The 18,599-nt window shown below is 35.3% G+C and overlaps 1 protein-coding gene across 1 annotated transcript; it reads left to right on the top strand.

The window, feature by feature from the left end:
* The first annotated feature begins 7,506 nt into the window (after nucleotides 1-7,506).
* Nucleotides 7,507-18,385, top strand: LOC131145864 (expansin-A16-like). Its single transcript, XM_058095043.1, has 3 exons — nucleotides 7,507-7,664; nucleotides 7,804-7,942; nucleotides 18,206-18,385. Exons 1-3 carry the CDS (start codon nucleotides 7,507-7,509, stop codon nucleotides 18,383-18,385), a joined length of 477 nt encoding a protein of 158 aa, XP_057951026.1.
* Nucleotides 18,386-18,599: the final 214 nt, after the last annotated feature.

Here is an 18,599-nt window from a genome sequence, read left to right as displayed (position 1 = left end):
TATTAAAGCCGTGAGGTAAGACCTTAGACTTATCTTGTTTACATGAAATGCACCTAGAACACACTCTCTGTACATCTCTACGCATATGTGACCAAAAGAAGTGTTCATGCAGAATATCTAAAGTCTTTTGTACCCCAAAATGTCCTATCAAACCCCCGCTACAAGAGTCTTGCACAAGAAATTCTCTTAAGGAGCAGTTAGACACACAAAGTCTATTCTCCCTAAACAAATATCCATCATTCCTATAGAATTTATGAAATGCAACTTTATCACATGCCTTATACACATTAGCAAAATTAGAATCTTTAGCATATAAATTCTTTATGTACTCAAAACCCAATAGTTTAGTGCTAAGTGTAGTAATTAAGGCATACCTACGAGAAAGCGCATTAGCCACAACATTCTTTTTCCCCTGCTTGTACTGAATGACATATGGGAAGGTTTCGATGAACTCCACCCATTTGGCATGGTGATGATTTAGCTTACCTTGCCCCTTCAAATGCTTTAATGATTCATGATCAGAGTGGATCACGAATTCTTTAAGCCATAAGTAGTGTTGCCACATCTCCAATGCCCTCAACAAGGCATACAGTTCTTTATCATACGTGGAGTAGTTCAATGCTTCCACATTGAGTTTTTCACTAAAATATGCAATGGGATGCTTATCCTGCATCAAAACAGCTCCAATACCAATCTCGGAGGCATCACATTCAATCTCAAAAGTTTTAGTGAGATTAGGTAAAAGCAACAATGGATCAGAACATAACCTATCTTTAAGCATTTTAAAGGCATGTTATTGTGCATTACCCCATTTAAACCCCACATTCTTTTTTATCACTTCAGTTAAAGATGCAGCAATGGTGCTAAAATCTCTTACAAACCGCTTATAAAAACTAGCCAACCCATGAAAACTATGTACATCAGTCATAGATTTAGGTGTTGGCCAATCTTTTATTGCCTTCACCTTTTCCTCATCCACTTCCACACCTTTAGCACTCACCATATAACCCAAGAAAATAACCTCTTCCATGCAAAAATTACATTTCTTTAGGTTAGCAAACAGTTTTTCTTTTTTAAGAACATACAGTACACTTTTCAAATGATCCAAGTTATCATCAAGATTCTTGTTGCACCCTAGGATGTCGTCAAAGTAGACAACTTTAAATCTTCCTATAAATGCACGCAATACATGATTCATGAAGTGAATGAACGTGCTAGGTGCATTGGTGAGACCAAATGGCATAACCATCCATTCATACAAACCATACTTTGTCTTAAATGCAGTTTTCCATTCGTCACCCGGTTTCATTCTTATTTGATGGTAGCCACTTTTTAAATCAATTTTAGAAAAGATGCATAAGTCATGCAGTTCATCTAACATGACATCTAGTCTAAGGATAGGTTGGTGATACTTTACAGTGATTTTATTGATGACTTTACACTCCACGCACATCCTCTATGATCCATCTTTATTCGGTACCAATAGAATGGGTACCATACACAGACTCATGCTCTCCCTCACATGCCCCTTAGCTAGCAGCTCCTTAACTTGTCTTTGAAGTTCCTTAGTCTCCTCGGGGCTGCTCCTATAGGCTGGATGGCTGGGAATTGTAGCCCCGGCGATGAAGTCAATATGATGCTCAATTCCTTTAATCGGTGGCAAACCATTGGGCACATCTATAGGAAAGACATCCTTGTATTCCTGCAACAAAGATACAACAGCACTAGGCAAGGAAGAGGCAAGTCATTAGTGCTCAAAGATGCCTCCTTATGCATAAGTACAACTAGAGGTCTTTGTGCATAAAAAGCTTTCTGACACTCTTTTTCTTTTGCATACAAACTCACTTTTTCCTCTCTCGCTGTTTTTCCATCATTTTTACCACTATATTTTTTTTCCTAATTTCAGCTCCTCTCTTGCCCTCATTTTCTCTCCTTTTTTTTTTTTTTTCAATGCTCTCTACCTCTCCTTTTGTTTTATTCTTTTTTTTTTTTTTGTTTTTCTCATCATTTGCTATTTTCAATCTAACTTGATCTCCATACACTTTCTTAGAAGTCAATGGTACAAGGGTCACACTCCTCCCATCTTTTATAAAGGAATACCTATTCTTGAACCCATCATAAGTGACACGTTAATCATCTTGCCATGGCCTGCCCAATAAGATGTGACTAGCATGCATAGGGACCACATCACAAAGAATCTTATTAGAATATTTTCCAATTGAAAATACAATCAGCACTTGCTTATTCACCCTAACCTCCCCACACTCATTCAGCCATTGAAGTTTGTAAGGCCTGGGATGTTTTATGCATTGCAACCCCAACTTCTCTACTAATGTGGTACTAGCTACGTTAGTACAACTCCCTTCATCGATGATCATGCTACACACCTTATTGTAGATGTAACATCGAGTATGAAATATATTCTCATGCTGCTCCTCATTTTCATCTTTCACCACATGCATGTTTAAAGCTCTCCTAGTTACTAATACCTCACCATGGACAGCATACTCAACATCACTAGACTTTTCTAGTGAAGCCATGGACTCATGATCAATCTATTCATCATTGATCTCAATAATATCATCATCTCTCATACTCATTGCTCTTTTATTTGGGCATGGTGATGCAATATGGTCAGTACCCAAACACCTAAAACACTTGGTATTTCTGTACCTACTAGGTTGAGAAGAATTTGTACCTTTTTCATGGCTGCCCACTTTTTCTTTGTCTTTCTCCTTCTCTTCCTTGGATTTGGAAACAACCCTTTCTTCTTTTAATTTCATTTAATTCGGTTTGCATGTGGAATGGGAAGCCGAAGTTGTTGTAGCATGCTTGTTTCCACCTTTTTGTTTGAGTTGCCTCTCTACTTTCATTGCCATATGCACCATATCCTCTAACTCCACATAGTGCTGCAGCTTCACTATGTTAACAATTTCCTGGTTCAACCAACATAAGAATCGTGCCATTGTAGCTTCTCTATCTTCCTTAGTATTTGCCTGAATCATAGCCATCTCCATCTCTATCTCCTTAACTGCGGTAGTCCTTTACACTTTTGGTACCTTGGGTAAGGCTTTGATGACGTTGGTGTAAGTCTCGTTAGTAGTCGTTTGGTACAAATCGCTTCTTCATCACCACCTTTATTTCAGCCCATATCTCAATAGGCCTTTCCATGTTTCTTCATCTGCTGAGAAGAATTTGATCCCACCATACCAGTGTATAGTCAGTGAACTCCATAGCTGCCAATTTCACCTTCTTTTTTTCGAAAGTAGTTATAACACTCAAAAATGAGCTCAACCTTCCTCTCCCATTCAAGGTATACATCCGGGTTATTTTTCCCTTGAAAAGGAGGGATCTTCATTTTGATGCTTCATATCGATGTTATCTCGACCCCTTAGCTCCCATCGAGGTTGCAGCTCTTGCCTAGCACCTCGATAAGAAAATCTGCCCTTACTATCATGTTCATCATCACTTGCTTTATTGCTACCTATATCATGTTCAAATTCAGCAATCGGAGGAGTATGTGGCCTTTGCCTCCTTTTATTGGATTTCCCTCTTCTCAGTCCATCAATTGCAGCATCTTGTCTATCCAATCTATCTTTGAACTCCCCAAAAACTGTATTAAGTCTTTCAAACTACTGTTAAATGGCTTGCAAGGTGAAGAATGAGTCTTGTGGAGGGTTCTCATTCTCCCTACCTTTGCTAGAAGTTTTAGTGCCAACTGCCTTTCTATTCATGATTTCAAACCTGCAAAAAGGATATTAAAGAGAAAAAAATTCCTCACTCACTCTCTTACGTGTTTACCCTCCAAACAATGACACTCAACACTCATGTTTTGACACAATTTTTTTTTTTGGCTTTTTTCCCTCTGATACACTCACACACTCGTGCCTCTTACCACTCAGGATTTCTCTTTTAGTTCTTTAATGAACTAATCCCAAACAAACTAATAGTCCAACCAAATGCAGAAATTGAATCAATGAATTAGAAAGAAGATATCAATTAAAATAACAATAGAACAACTAAATCATGACACAAAACAATGAAGGAAAGACAAAAAGAAGTCAAGAAAACAATAATGATGCAAATAAAATAAGAAGAAATTCAATGGAACAAAATAATTAACTCGACCAAGGATATATTCAAACACAAATCAGAATAATAAATTGAATAGATTTTAGGATGGACTAAGATAAAGCCAAAGGAGAATCCAAGTTAAGTGCAGCCACATATTGCACAAACCTTCAAGTTGTTGCCTTCTTTTTCTTTTTTTTTTTCCTTTTTGAATGCAAAATATTGCCTTTTCTCTTTCATTCTCTTTTTTTTTTTTTGAATGCACAAAATGGCTTTTTTTTTTTTTTTTTTTAATGTGCTCTAATCAACCTTGTTGTGTTTCTTGCAATTTCCAGCCACAAAAGATACAATCTTGATGATGGATTATATTAAAGAGGAGATGGAAAATTTCGAAAACATGAAAACAAAATAGGTAGATCAGATGATAGAAGAATATGAAACAAGGGTAAATGATTATAAAATAAACGAATTTTCGAAAGCAAACAAGAAAAATAAGATAGATAAAACCTGATTTGAATCAAAGCTCTAATACCAAATGATGCGGAACCCTAAAATGAATGTCCGAAGACCCTAAATCAGATTTATCAAAACCCCAAACCCAAAATAACATTCAACATGGTAGTGGATCCTTGACCTATTGCTTGACGTGAAGCACAAACCAAGAATATCAAATTAATGGACGAACGCCACAAAGGTAGCACCTTTGATAAGTTTGGTGAAAGTTGAATAAAGAACTTGAAGAGAAAGAAACCTCACTTGGAATTAGTTCGGTCAATAAAAGAAACCCATGACATCAGTTCAGTCAATAAAAATAGGCTATGACATCAATATGGCCAATAAAATAGCCCCACATAACCTTAAGCATGTCATGTCATTTAACGAAACATGTGCAAGTCACATGCCATGTGCCATGTCATTTAATGAAACATGTGTAAGTCACATGTCATGCTTAATAGACACAATTGGCCCACTATTTAGCCAATAAAAATTCCCCAAACAGCCCTTATTGGCTTAAGATTCCAACTTCACATGTCTTTAGACAATTTACCACCTTAGGATCTTTAAGAAAGTCTTTTTCTTTAGTGTCTATGGCCCTCATTGACTCTTGCTCAAGCAACTTCTCAATTAGTCCTTGCATAGCCTCCTTGCCCTTCTTGGCTCTAGCTCTTGCAATGGGTCTACTTGGCATGTGCAGATCATCCTGTGCAATAAGAGCTTGTTGGTTCATATCACTTAAAGTTAACTTTATTATGCCAAGTCCTCTCAGAAAGGCCTGGTAAAAATTAGGGTGTCTACATGGGGGACAAAATAAATGAAGATTATAACCCTCAACAAAACCCACAACTTTCAAACATAATAAAGACACCTATTTTCTAAACACAATAATAACTAAACACAAGTTACTAAACACGACTTACAAGACACAGCACATGCAAGCAAGTTGTCTTGCAAGGCTACATATTAAATGTAACAAAGTCAATAATCAAAGGGGGAGGCCCAGCCGTGTGGGGCCCACAAGGGGTCTTGATCTCGGTTTTGGTTCAGCATCTCAATTCGAGACTTTTTTACTCTTAAAACATCTTCTAGATACTCCATGAATTCCTACGAAGCAACGAACAAAAGTGGCATCCGAAGGTCTTCCATGTGTTAGCATCTCAGCGAAGGAAATGTTGACTTTCGGACGTCGTCCACGCGTCAGAACATCTGCAAAATATATGGGCAACACATGCCGATCCCGATCATAAATTCATTATTTTTTTTTTCAAGCTGCCCTTGAAATAATTATGAGGATAAGTTTATATAAGAAATTTGAAAACATATTTTCATTGTTTTCTGCATTTTGTTTGAACTTTTGAAAATTAGGTGAAATTTTTGTAATTATTTAAAATTTTGAAATAAAAATTAAAAATTTATAAAAAGATATTTTAATTTTAATGATATTTGAGAAAGAGTAAAAATATAATAGAAAATGATTTTTGATTACTTTCTTTACCTCAAAGAAAATGCTGTATCCAAACATGTCATATAGCTATCTTCTTATTTGTTTGGTTTCAATGTTAATACGAGGTTCCCATAATTATAATGGATTTATAGGAGTTGCTCTCCTTTTATACCTTCCATTTTGTAGGAGTTACAATCCATTTGCTAACCTCATGTTTACTTTCTTTAAAATGCATCTTAAGGTACCCCTTTATCTCCGCTTTGAGGATATTTTATTTATTATTAATATTTAAGAGAAAAAAAAAAAGACGAAATGGGGAGGCAAGAAAAAATAGTGAAGGGTGCTAGGTGGAAGATTCCACTTTCCAAGAATTCTTCAAAGCATTTAATCAATTTACTAAAAATAAAAATTTTTAAACATTTTATATATGAAAATGGAAATTTCTCATTTAATGCTTTCATTTTGACTTTTTAAGAGCAAATTGAAAGTTAAAAAATGAGGAGGTGGTTGCATTTTAGAAAATATTCTCTTTCATTATTTGAAAAATATAATAAGTATAAAATCATTAAACATACAACATAAATGTCACAAGTTTAACCATTGATTCACCCTATGGTTTCTTGGGTTTGTCACTAATCTGATTTTTTAAAACTATGATATATAGGATCAAGGTGGACTCCATCTAGAGTGCCCTTACATAATGACTTAGTTTAGAATTTTATAATGATTATTAGGTTCCTCCATTTCCCAAAAGAAGCTAATTATTTCAATTGTGTAGGCTAATAAAATTTTTTATTCCCCCACATATATGCGAAGGGTAGTAATTAATATTCTTCTTGAACTCATTGACCATCACGAATCTATGATGTTCTTTTGTGTTGCCACATTGACCCATAATGGCATGCTCCATTGACCCAAATATTTTCAATATATAACATGTTGCATGATTCTATTTGTACCCCCATCACTCTATCATCTCTTCTCACCAATTTCTCTTTCTCTGCTCTATATTTATCCATTTTTTCTAAGTTGAATGTTAGTGTCTCTACATGTGAAATGGCTATTTATGGTTTTATTATACTTGGGTTTCTCTGGGTAGTCTATAGTCCTAACACTCTTAATGCGGATGATACTTTGCATAAAGCTAATGCCACTTTCTATGAAGGAGATAACTCTGAATGGGGTACTCAACTATTATACTCCCTATAATACATAAGACATATATATATATATATATATATATATATATATATATCACGTAGACACATATCAAATATAGATAGAGTTAATACAAATTTTTTAAAGCGTATAATTTAGTCTAGTACATATTTAATGCAAGTGGAGCTTGTGGCTATGATGACCTAGTAAAAGAAGGATATGATAGTTACAATACAGCTTTAAGCACAATATTGTTCAACCAAGGTTCAACTTGTGGGGTTTGCTTTGAGATTTGGTGTGTCGATAATCCACAATGGTGTCTTGGTCAATCTGTTATGGTCACTGCGACCAAATTTGGCCCACCAAATCCTTCTAAGCCTAATGATAATGGAGGTTGGTACAGTGTACTGCGGGCACATTTTGATCTCTCTAAACCTACCTTCCAAAAAATTGCCAAATTCCAAGCTGGGATGGTACCAGTGTCTTACAGGAGGTATTGATTACTTGAGTCATGCGTTTTTTTTTTTTTCAAAGTCTAACCTAATTTCATGTTTATTTAATACATAAAAATCTAATGGATTATGGACATAGTTAGGGTTTTTCAAATTCTAAAAGTACATTTTATTTTCTAGAACATCTTTCATGAGAAGGAACTGGGGTCAAAACTGGCAAGCCAGCTCCAGTTTCCATGGTGAAACCCTCTCCTTCACTGTCACCACAAGTGATGGTCGCCACATGATTGCATGGAATGTTATACCTTCTGATTTGGCAGTACGACACGACCTATAAGAGTACTATGCAGCCCTAGGTCGCATTGGCAACGTGCATGCCTCTGTTTCAATGAATAATAATTTATTTCTGTTTCATGAATAAAAATTTATGTGTTTATTGAGTTTTCTCCGGTCCCGTCTCAAACAAAGGGTTGGAGCTCTCAAACAAAACCAGGATGGAGAAGTTCCTCAAGCCTGAAGTAGTATATTAGGAAAATATACCGCTAAAGACAACAAAGAGGTGCAGAGTGCTCTCAGAAACATAGATGAAACAAAAGTCCTATCCGAATTAACTGAGGATATTCAAAGATGTCAGAATGAGTTGAATAAACTCATCAGTAAAGATATTCTATTCGGGTAATCCATGAAAGGGTACCACACTCCCACTAAAATGACAATAAAAATAAACAAAACAAAATAAAATTAAGGAAGATCCTCACTTTATTAATTATTATTTTTAAATTTAAAAAATAAATAAAGAAAGGTCATAAAGAATCTATGAGACAAAAAACGGAGAGTTTTGAAACCAATTCAAATTGAATTTTATTTTCCAGATTGATGCGTTCGAAAAAACATTGGATGGTCAAGTGGTTTTTAAACAAAACATATTGGACCATCCAAAATTTTTTTAATTTGGGGATAAAAGCATGGCTGACACATTGTCATTTAAAACACTATACTAAGTAGCATTTTTAGCTGAAAAACTATTGGATGAAACAACGTTATTTGCAGGCCCCATGCAAGGGAGCAAAAATGAAGATCAATTTAGGGCAATAGTGCCTAGTATTTTAATTTGCTTCTCATGGTTGGACACCAAACATTATTAATAGACTCTTCCTAATACTAAATAATGACAAATAATGTCTCTGTATCCCAAGGTGATGATCCAATGATGAACATTTTAAATATTTATCCCATTTTTTTGGTTGCACACAATACAAAGTTATGAGTAAACTCATTGTTGTGCTTCAAGATAGGAGAGCTCTAGTTTTTTGGCATTCTCTCGTGTATCTCTCTTTCTTTGTCTCTAGGTTTTGATTTTTAGTTCTTTAGGAGGACTTCTTGTTCTCCATCCCTAATGATTGCTCCTTTTTGTTAATTGTATTTTATTATTTTATTGAAATAATTTTTTACATTTGATTCAAAATTAGGAGGCAAGATCTTATTAGGGACATGAGAGAAGTAACCCGGCATTATTAATTTAGGCTTCAACAATGAACTTTAATTAGAAATTTCCTTGAACCATACTCATGTAAATTACAAGCATGGGTTACTATAAAACCTTGTATGCATGGAAGTAATTTGTGTATTTAAATTGTTGATGCATGCTTTGCGGTGACTTTACAACCATAATTTTCTACTACGTATACAGGATTTATTCTAATTAAATAAAGAATGACTTTTTATATTTTAGTTGGGGAATGATTGTTAGGTGGCCCCTATGAGTTGCATATTGTTATGTGCCAAGAAGGGAGGTAGATTTGTTGAACTTGCCAAATTGGTGGCCTTCACAAGGGCATGTTTGATGGGTTTGATCCCTTTTCTCTTAGTTGCATGTTATAGCTTTCAATACTCCCATAAATATTACTTGCTATCATAATATTTATAAAACTTTTTAAGGATGTTTAGTAGCTGAAAACAATATACATTTTTTATTTTCAGTGAATTTAAAAACATACAAACAAACTAAAAAAATCTCATAAATCAATTCATGTAATATGTCATGTTGGCCTAACAAGGTTTAATCTCGTTTTAATGATAAAAAATTAAGGTTAGTAATTGTGCTTTCAAGTTAAAATTTAGGAATCATGTGTTTCACAAAGTAAATTGTTATACATGGAAAAAATTGAATGAAGCCCAACTTAAAGCTACATATCATGAAGAATATAAGTGTACTAAAGTGCTGATCAAGCGTGGACAGTGTTAAAGTTATACGACATAAAGACTTAGGATTTAAGTGCATATATTTTTTAGAATCTCATGTAAGTACTTCTAAAAGTGACCATAGAATGACCTTAGGGTTTACCCTTCCGTTGACTGACACAGGATCCTTTCAGTGCCTTGATTTTGAACATAAATAACCCTAGGACACTCACCTTTGCACTTGCATGCATTAGGCACTTGAATAGGATGAATGTGTATTGAAACAGGACCAAAATGCACACATTGTGCACTTTCAGTCGACCGGCCAAGGCAGTTCATTTTGCCCTGGTCGACCAAAACAGGCCTATGTCAACAGTTGACCAAGGCCCTGGTCGACTGAAACCCTCTCTGGTCAACAATTTGACAATCTAATCGACACTCTAACTACCTGGTCGAACGAGGGACCTCAGGAAAAATCCCAACGGTCTGGTCGATCGAACCAGCCAGTTCAAAATGGCCCGGTCGACCGAACCTCGGAGAAATGGGAAATCGCCCACTTTCAGTCGACCGATCACTTAGTTCAAAAATGCCCTGGTTGACCGAGCCATATGAGTTCTGGTAGACCAAAACTGTTCTGGTCAACTGGATCTCTCAGGTTGCCCTTATTTTTACTGCAGTTAAACATTTTTTAAACAGGGTTAAAATGTTTAAAATGTCATTAAACTTTTCTAACAATTCCTAATAGGTCCTCAACGGTCAAAAATCATGGGATGTCTATATATACCCCTTCATTTGGGTAAATTAGTAAGTTGATTAGAAAAACAAAAATCCAAATTTCTCTCTCAAGCAAAATATTTCCTACTGCTCATACTCTTTCCAAATCCACTCAAACTTACATTCTTCACTTCTTTGAATCATTTGTAAGTGTATTGAGTGTTTTTATTTAGAGGTTTGCTCTCTCATTTTGTGAGTGTTTGAATCGATTTTTACGAGAGCATAACCTAAGTATTCTTAGGAGGCTTCTTTAATAAGTCTACCCCAAGAAGACTTGTGTTGAACTTCCGAGTGTTGCATTATCATTGCAATATCTTAGGAAGTTTGTATTTGTTTTTGGCTTGCAGAAATATTCTCAAACTTACTTAAATATCTTGTGGCATTCATATTGACATTTTTGTGGAAAGATATTTGTGCTTGATATACTTATCTTTGTGGCAATATTTATTCAAGTTTATATCATTTGCTGAACACAAAGATTGCTTAGCTTTTGCAAACCAAGCATATACACTAGTTGAAGTGACTGACATATTCTACTATTTGAAATATTTGAAACTTGCATAATATCTTTGTTTGAGCGTCTTCATTGAGAACATATTGAAATACAAAGATTGCTTGTTGACACTCTTATGTACGCATTACACTGATAGAAAATACCTTTGAGAGTTGAACTATCTAGACCATATTGAGCTTACATTTTAAATCATCTGTGGTGTTTGTGATTGCGCGCATTTGGGAACAAATCTACTTCATGTGAAAGCACATTTATATTGTACCATTTGATTGTATATCTGAGTGATTCTAGACATGGCCTGAGGGGGCGGCAATCCAGCTCGGTAAGGATTGGTGTAAAGGTTGAGGTCAGCCCTGTGCTAATTGACCTAGTTTGTATAGGTACCGCTTCACCCGTTTAAGTGAGCAAGTTATTGTGATAATCCTTGTGCTAGTTAGCTAAGGTGGGGACGTAGGCAATTGGCCGAACCTCAATAACATATCTGTGTGTCACCCTCTCTTTACTGCTTTCTGAAGCTTGTATGATTGATTAAACTGCTTTATTCAATTTCTAATATATTTATGTTACTTGAACTAGATTGACCATAGGGTTATGAACATACTGCTGTTAGGAGAAATACCTAGGGGTTAAATTTTAAAAAATACCAATTCAGCCCCCCTCTTGGGATCACGGTAAAGCTAACACCCCTAAATTGGCCCCACTGGAACTTGACATTGGATCTGCCCCTATTACATTTATTAATTTAATGCTGATCTTAGACATGTTTTCAATCTACACTCTAATATGAAGGTACTTGAACATGGAATTGGCCTGAGTTAAATGCACCTGTAACTGCCTCGTTGTTAAATTCCTCTTCAATAGGCAAATCTTTGAATTAGCTTGCGTGAAACTTATCATGACATTTGCCCTTGTTAGATTGACTGATTCTCTATCCGCATCATATATTCCCAATGGGGACATCCTCTATAGGAAGCATACTAGTGATTCCAAAACTCTTCGACTATCCGTCCTCTTTTCAAACTTGGAAGAGTAAGAAGGTTTTTATTTTATTTTATTTTATTTTTTTATGAGACATGGATTGCTTAACAAGGATGAAAAGACAAATGTGAACGAATGATGCTATGTGGTGTATGCATGTTGCTACTTACGATGCTTAGAATGCGAGGATGCACACATGCTATTTGATATGATACTAGAACATAGGGATATGTAGGCATGTTGCATGATATGACACGTATGCATTTTTCTGTGCAATGCATGAAATACACGACGATGCATGAACATATTTTTTTCCAATCCTCCTGTAATGAATCAACCAACCAATCTCTAATCTTGGCTATGTTGCCTCTAAATTGGTTCCCTCAAAACTCAACTCGAAACCTGACCAAGCTGAATGGATCTATGATTGGTCTTAACCATGTTTTCATATTCTGATAAGAAGGTGCTTGAATGGATCCCACTGAAATTCAATTCTTCTTGAATAAGCAAATCTCTAAAACCTGACATGACATTTGCCTCAGTTAGACTGCTCTTTTTCCACAGGGATATTCTTTACCGAAACTACTGGTGATTCTAGAACCCTTTTGACTATCCATGCTCCTTTAAAGCTTTGAAGGGCAAGGAGATTTTTTCTTAATATAATACATGATGACGTGCCTATTTCCCATTGAGCTCGTAACCAATCCAATTTTGATCTTGGTCATATTTTCGAATTCCCATCTGACATAGATGTCCCTGAATGTGTTCGTTTGAAACTCAACATGACACCTACCCCAGTAGATGCATTTGTAGTTGATCCTATCCATCTTACATTTTCTCCACAAGAACGTTCTTTGGATTGCATCCTTAATGTTTTAAATTCCCTTTGAAATTTAAATAAATAAGTATGCAATAAAATAACTCAATCTCAATAGGATTATGGATGGAATGCACAAACTTTCGATTTTCTGTGCTTGTAAAATATGAGGCAAATTTTACAAGTACTTTGACACTAATGTAACTTTACTAGTTTGGAGAATCATATCAATGGACAATCCCCCCCCCCCCTTCTTTTGTTTTGCCTCATAACCATAACTCACCCACTGTATCACCACTTAGAGATTCTTTCTTACTTATTTTAAGCTTATTTCAAACTCATTGTCTTCATTTATATCTAATGTCTCATGAAGTAGTCTGACCAATATTCCAATCTCAAGGTGGACTTCAAGACACGGGATGAAATGCAGGCTAAGGATTCAGGTTTCAATAAGAACAAGGAAACTAAGGCTCAAAAATCCTTTCCATGAATGATATCTTCTACCCTAGTTGTTGCAAAGCATTTGCAAAGTATTGACCGAACTTGTCATTTGGACAAGTTGCCTATGTACCTTTTCAGGATTAGGTCATTACGTAGTTCAAACTCAACATTGAGTCTGACAAATCATTTGAGACAACAGTGTATACCAATCTGGTCAGGACTTTGATTTGGACCGTAATGTAGGCTAAGGGTATGGGTTGAAAAAGAAATAGGTATAGTAAGGCTCAAATTTTTTTGTGAAGGAAAATCATTGATCAAGGACATTTTAAGCATGTCCCATTCTTGTCCTTATTTTCTTTCTTTTTTCTCTTTTTCTTCTTTCTCTTTTTTTTTTTTTTTTTTTTTTCGTTTTTTTCATCTTTTTCTTCTTCTTTTACCGCAACTTTTGTTTTTTCCTTTTATAAAGGAATCTTAACTTCATTTTCATTTGAATTCCATTTGGGATTGATATATGTATATTTTTTAAAACTACCCCAGTGTTAGGTATGATCCTTTGACGGATTCATTAAGAATTGAATTCTTCAGGCTCAAAAAGGGCTTGTAAGGGATTTCTTCTTTGACTTTTTTTTGGGTAGAAGAAAAATGGCCTGCCATTCTTTTGGTAATGATTATTGTATCAAATAACTTGCCAATGCTAGGGAACCCAAACACATGTTAAATTTCTAGTGAACTGACTTTTAAGAAGAAGCTGATTTAATACTCAGGCTCAACTTGATTAACAAATGGTAAATCATTGTTTTGTTTTTTATAGGAAAACTGGTCGAGCAAAGATAGCCACCCTTCATTTGATCAGAATATAATCATTATACTTTTAAGACACCAATCATAATTTAGAAGACAAAGACATGAGACTTTGTTTATTGATTTCATTCAGCAAATGCATGATAAGACTTGATAAGACATTTTCGTCTACTTCTCCTACAACTCTTCATCATTTTGAAATCCTCACCCAATAAGACTCCTTGACAACATCTTGAAGTGAGGTCCTTACTAAACTCCGACTTGAAGGTTTTCCTTCATTTTTTTTCATCATTTTATCTTTCTTTTTTTTTTTGTTCTTTTTTTTTTTTCACTGCCCCATTGAATAGATTCCCAAAACCAACTAATGGCTCCAAGTCCTTTGTACTGGCAAAACCATTCCCTATGTTACTTACACAAAATGTAAGCAAAAATAGACAAAATTTGGCATATACAGGGTGATGAATCGAGGAGGGTGGGATGAGATGAGACTGAAAGACATTCTTTATTTCATTCAATTTCAAAATGATTTAAATAAAAATCATGGATGAATTCCTCTTTTTTTCACCCTTAGGTAATCAAACACATCATTTGTGTATCATGTGAGCTCACTTCTGAAGTTAAATACCAATCAATCTTCCAATCTGATGGAATTTATTACATTCCTACTGTGATCACGCAATGAGTCCCCATGATCATAACCTTTCTTTGTAGAGAGATCGTCTTGCTCCGCTCAATACTAGAATCCTGGATCTTAATTCTACCACCTTGGACCATGGTTTTAGAGACAACTAGAATGAGATTATTGACCCATTGGAGATGACTATGCCTGCATGGTTATGGAATTGAGCATGGAATACATGATTATGTTATGCAATGTGTGTTTATGCATGAGTGTAACTAGAGCATAAATACATTCAAATAGGGATATGAACATGCATGTAGCCTATCGTGCATGGCTATGCGTGAAATTATGCATGAATGCATGAATGCAATGCAACCCGAATAACTATTTCGCCCGAATTCTGGAAAAATCCCCATTAACTAATGAAATGTTTCATGATTAAGTCGACCATTGATGAACCACTAATTCAATTCAATTACTCCCTCAACCATTCCTTTCCTTGATGATGGTCCATGTACCTTAGATCCTACGAAGAATTAGGTTATGATCTAGGGTTGGGATTAACTCAGGCAAGTCAACCCATTGGGTTGGTTCAACGTAGACATGTGGACTTTGATGTGCACTTAGACCTCGAGTGTTTCAAAATATGGGCTTCAAACTATTTTCTGATGGGTCGAGGCCCGATTTTAAAGAGAGTTGGGCTTGGATTGCTTTAAAAATATTGTCCTGGATTTTTAAGTAATAGGGTTGAATCCCCATTTTGAAATATGGGTTTGGCCCTTTTTGAAAATCAGGTCTGGACCAGGTTTTTTGTTTAGAAAAATTTTGGGCCAACATTTGTTTTAAAAATATGGGGTCCAAGTTATTTGAAAAGGATTGGAGCGTCCCATCATTTAAAAAGCTTAGGCCAAGTGCTTATTTTTATTTTATTTTTTTTAAAGGATGGGCCATGATCTCATTATTGGGCTTTTCCAGGATAGTGGCTAAGTAGTGTGCATGTCTACAATGGATGCAATATACATAACACAACACCATACATATATACAAATGATACAGATTAAGTCACATGGAAAAGGATGAGGATCCTATCCCAACCCAAGGTGGATAGACTTATTTTATAGGGTTTCTTCATGACTCTATCCCAATTAGGGAAAATTATAGACAAGTGTGTGTAGGTAGGCTCTAACCTTTATTGATGACAGGGTTCCCAGATTGAACTTCAATCCCCCCCATAGGGGTCCAGATAAAGCCCGCATTGAGCGGAGTGGTTCATGAGTCTCATTAAACTCTACCACGAAGGGACTGATGCTATTACGCTCCTATCTAATCCTAGCAGGGAAAGCCTGGGTATAGAGCGTGAAAGTGTGTGAATCCAAGTTTAGCCTAATCTCGCTATCCCACGTGCATGTTATATGCTTATTCACAATTAATCACATGTTTATTCAAGCAACAAAGGAAAGTATTTTCAATTAATCACATGCTTATCTAAACCAGATATTTATAATTAACACATTTAATTTAAAAGCTGGAAATAAAATAATTACGATTAATATTCTTAAAAAATTTGGAAAGAAGATATTTACAATTAGTATTCTTATCTAAAAATTTGGAAAGAAAATATTTACAACCAATACTTAAAATTTGGAAAGAAGATATTTACAATTAATATTCTTATCTAAAAATTTGGAAAGAAAATATTTACAATTAATATTAAAAATTCGGAAAGAAAATATTTACCATTAATATTCTTATCTACAAATTTGGAAAGAAAATATTTACAATTAATGTTACAAATTTGGAAAGAAACTATTTACAATTAATATTCACAAAATGAGGAGCAACTAAAAGATTTACTAAATTTGAATGCGGGATAATTTCTAATTAATTATTGGCTTGACTCTCTATGGTACCCAGCGGAGTCGCCAAGCTATCGTTACGTCCCGGAGCGCGTGTGCCCCAAGGTGGTGAAATAAAAAATTGTGGTTTAAAATTTTTGGGAAAAACAGCAGGAATGGAGTCGCCACAAACCTTTTAGTGGGGTTAGAACACTTAATTACTATCCGGTTAAGGGTAGAATGGGTCTACGTTACCAAAACTGGGGTCGGGAGTTCGGTTATGCGAGGGGAAGGTACGAGCACTCCCTACGCGCCCGTTCTTACGAACGGTGCCTAATTAATTATGAAATTATCCCTACATAAATTTAAAAATTCTTTAGGTTACTCATTTTGTGAATTTACAAATGCATGCGCAAAATAAATAAGTAAACAAATTATGCAAAAATATTCGTAATATATATATATTCCCTCAGAACCGGAGTACATGAAGCCCAAAAGAGCTTGTACCCTTTTTAATTGCAAACATAGGGATAAAAATCAAGAAAATATTTAAGAAAATACACTTCCAAATTTTGAAATTATATAGAAAATTTTTTATAGAAAAATACTAGCATGGGAGGTTTTAATATATATTAATAGGATAATAAGTTAAGATATTGAACTATCACAGTGCATATAATATTAATAATAACACATATTTACTAAAATATTATAAATGTCAAAATAGGTAATAAAATATCACATATATTACAATACCAAAGATACTATAAAAAGTAATACCATCTAAAAAAAACTGCCTTAATAAGCAAAACTAAATACCAACACAATAATTATACCATAATATTTTATATACTATCATACTAAATATAATAGCAAAATACTAAATATATACCAAGATGCTAAACTTGTCATAATGACAGATACTTTATATGTAAACATGACAAAATACTAGAATACTAATACTAAATATCCTAAAATACTAATATGAGTATCCATACATTAAACATAACACATAAAAAAGAAAACTCTAAGTAATTAAAACAGGATATGCATCAACGATGAAAACGCTAAATAACCCTAAACATATGGATATCAAACAAAGACGCCCTTAAGTAAATAATTACAAAAACTATTCTAATTGCGTATTAAACATGTAATAATAATATTATCAATTCAACGAATAAAACGAAATTGAACTTTAAATATCCGAACAAATTCCCACTATAAAAATTCCAAAATAAAGACAATTAACTTATATAAATAATAAAACCCAAAACTTACCATGAATACTAAATATTAAACTAACTATAAAAATCATAAAAACATACATACCTACATATACAAGGAAAAACCATACATTAGATATTAGAACAAATAAAAAGCAGAAAAGAAGCAAAAAGGAAATACACGTGCAAGAGAAGTTTACTAGGGGACTCACCGTGGCTGCGTGTCTGAGGTGAGATAGCTGTAACCGTGGAGCTGTGTGTGTTAATGCGTGTTTTGGTGTGTGAGTTAGTGTGTGTAGAAGTGTGGGTACATATGCGTGTAAATCGTGAGTGCTTTAGTGCGTGTTTTGGTGTTTGTAGTAGTGTGTGTAGGTGTGTGTTTTAATGTGTAAGGTGGCGTATTGGAGTGGTGTGCGTGCAGTGAGAGAGGAGAGGATGGAGAGTAATCTGTACGCGCAGGCGCATGTGAGAGTGCAGGGCACTCACGACAGGGGGCTGCCGGAGCTGGTGGGGGTGCAGGTTCACGACCGGAGGGCGGCGGCGTGGAGCTCTTCGTCTGTAAGGCCAGGCTAGATATGGTCTGAACGATGGCTGCTGTAAGCGTGATATACCGATCCGTGAGTGCTCGACGGCGATGGCGGGGCTGGTATGGCGACGACGGAGATGGGGTGACGGCAACGGCGATGCCTGGACTGTTGGGTGTGCGGTTAGATCTGCTGGTTCGTCGGGTATGGAGGGCCGTGAAGATGCAGGGGGCTGCCGGAATAGTTGCTTGTGGCCGTTGGAG

This window comes from Malania oleifera, chromosome 13, assembly GCF_029873635.1.
Source record: "Malania oleifera isolate guangnan ecotype guangnan chromosome 13, ASM2987363v1, whole genome shotgun sequence".
NCBI lineage: Eukaryota > Viridiplantae > Streptophyta > Magnoliopsida > Santalales > Ximeniaceae > Malania > Malania oleifera.
The sequence above is the reverse complement of the archived record's forward strand: the minus strand, read 5'-3'. Positions and strand labels throughout refer to the sequence as shown.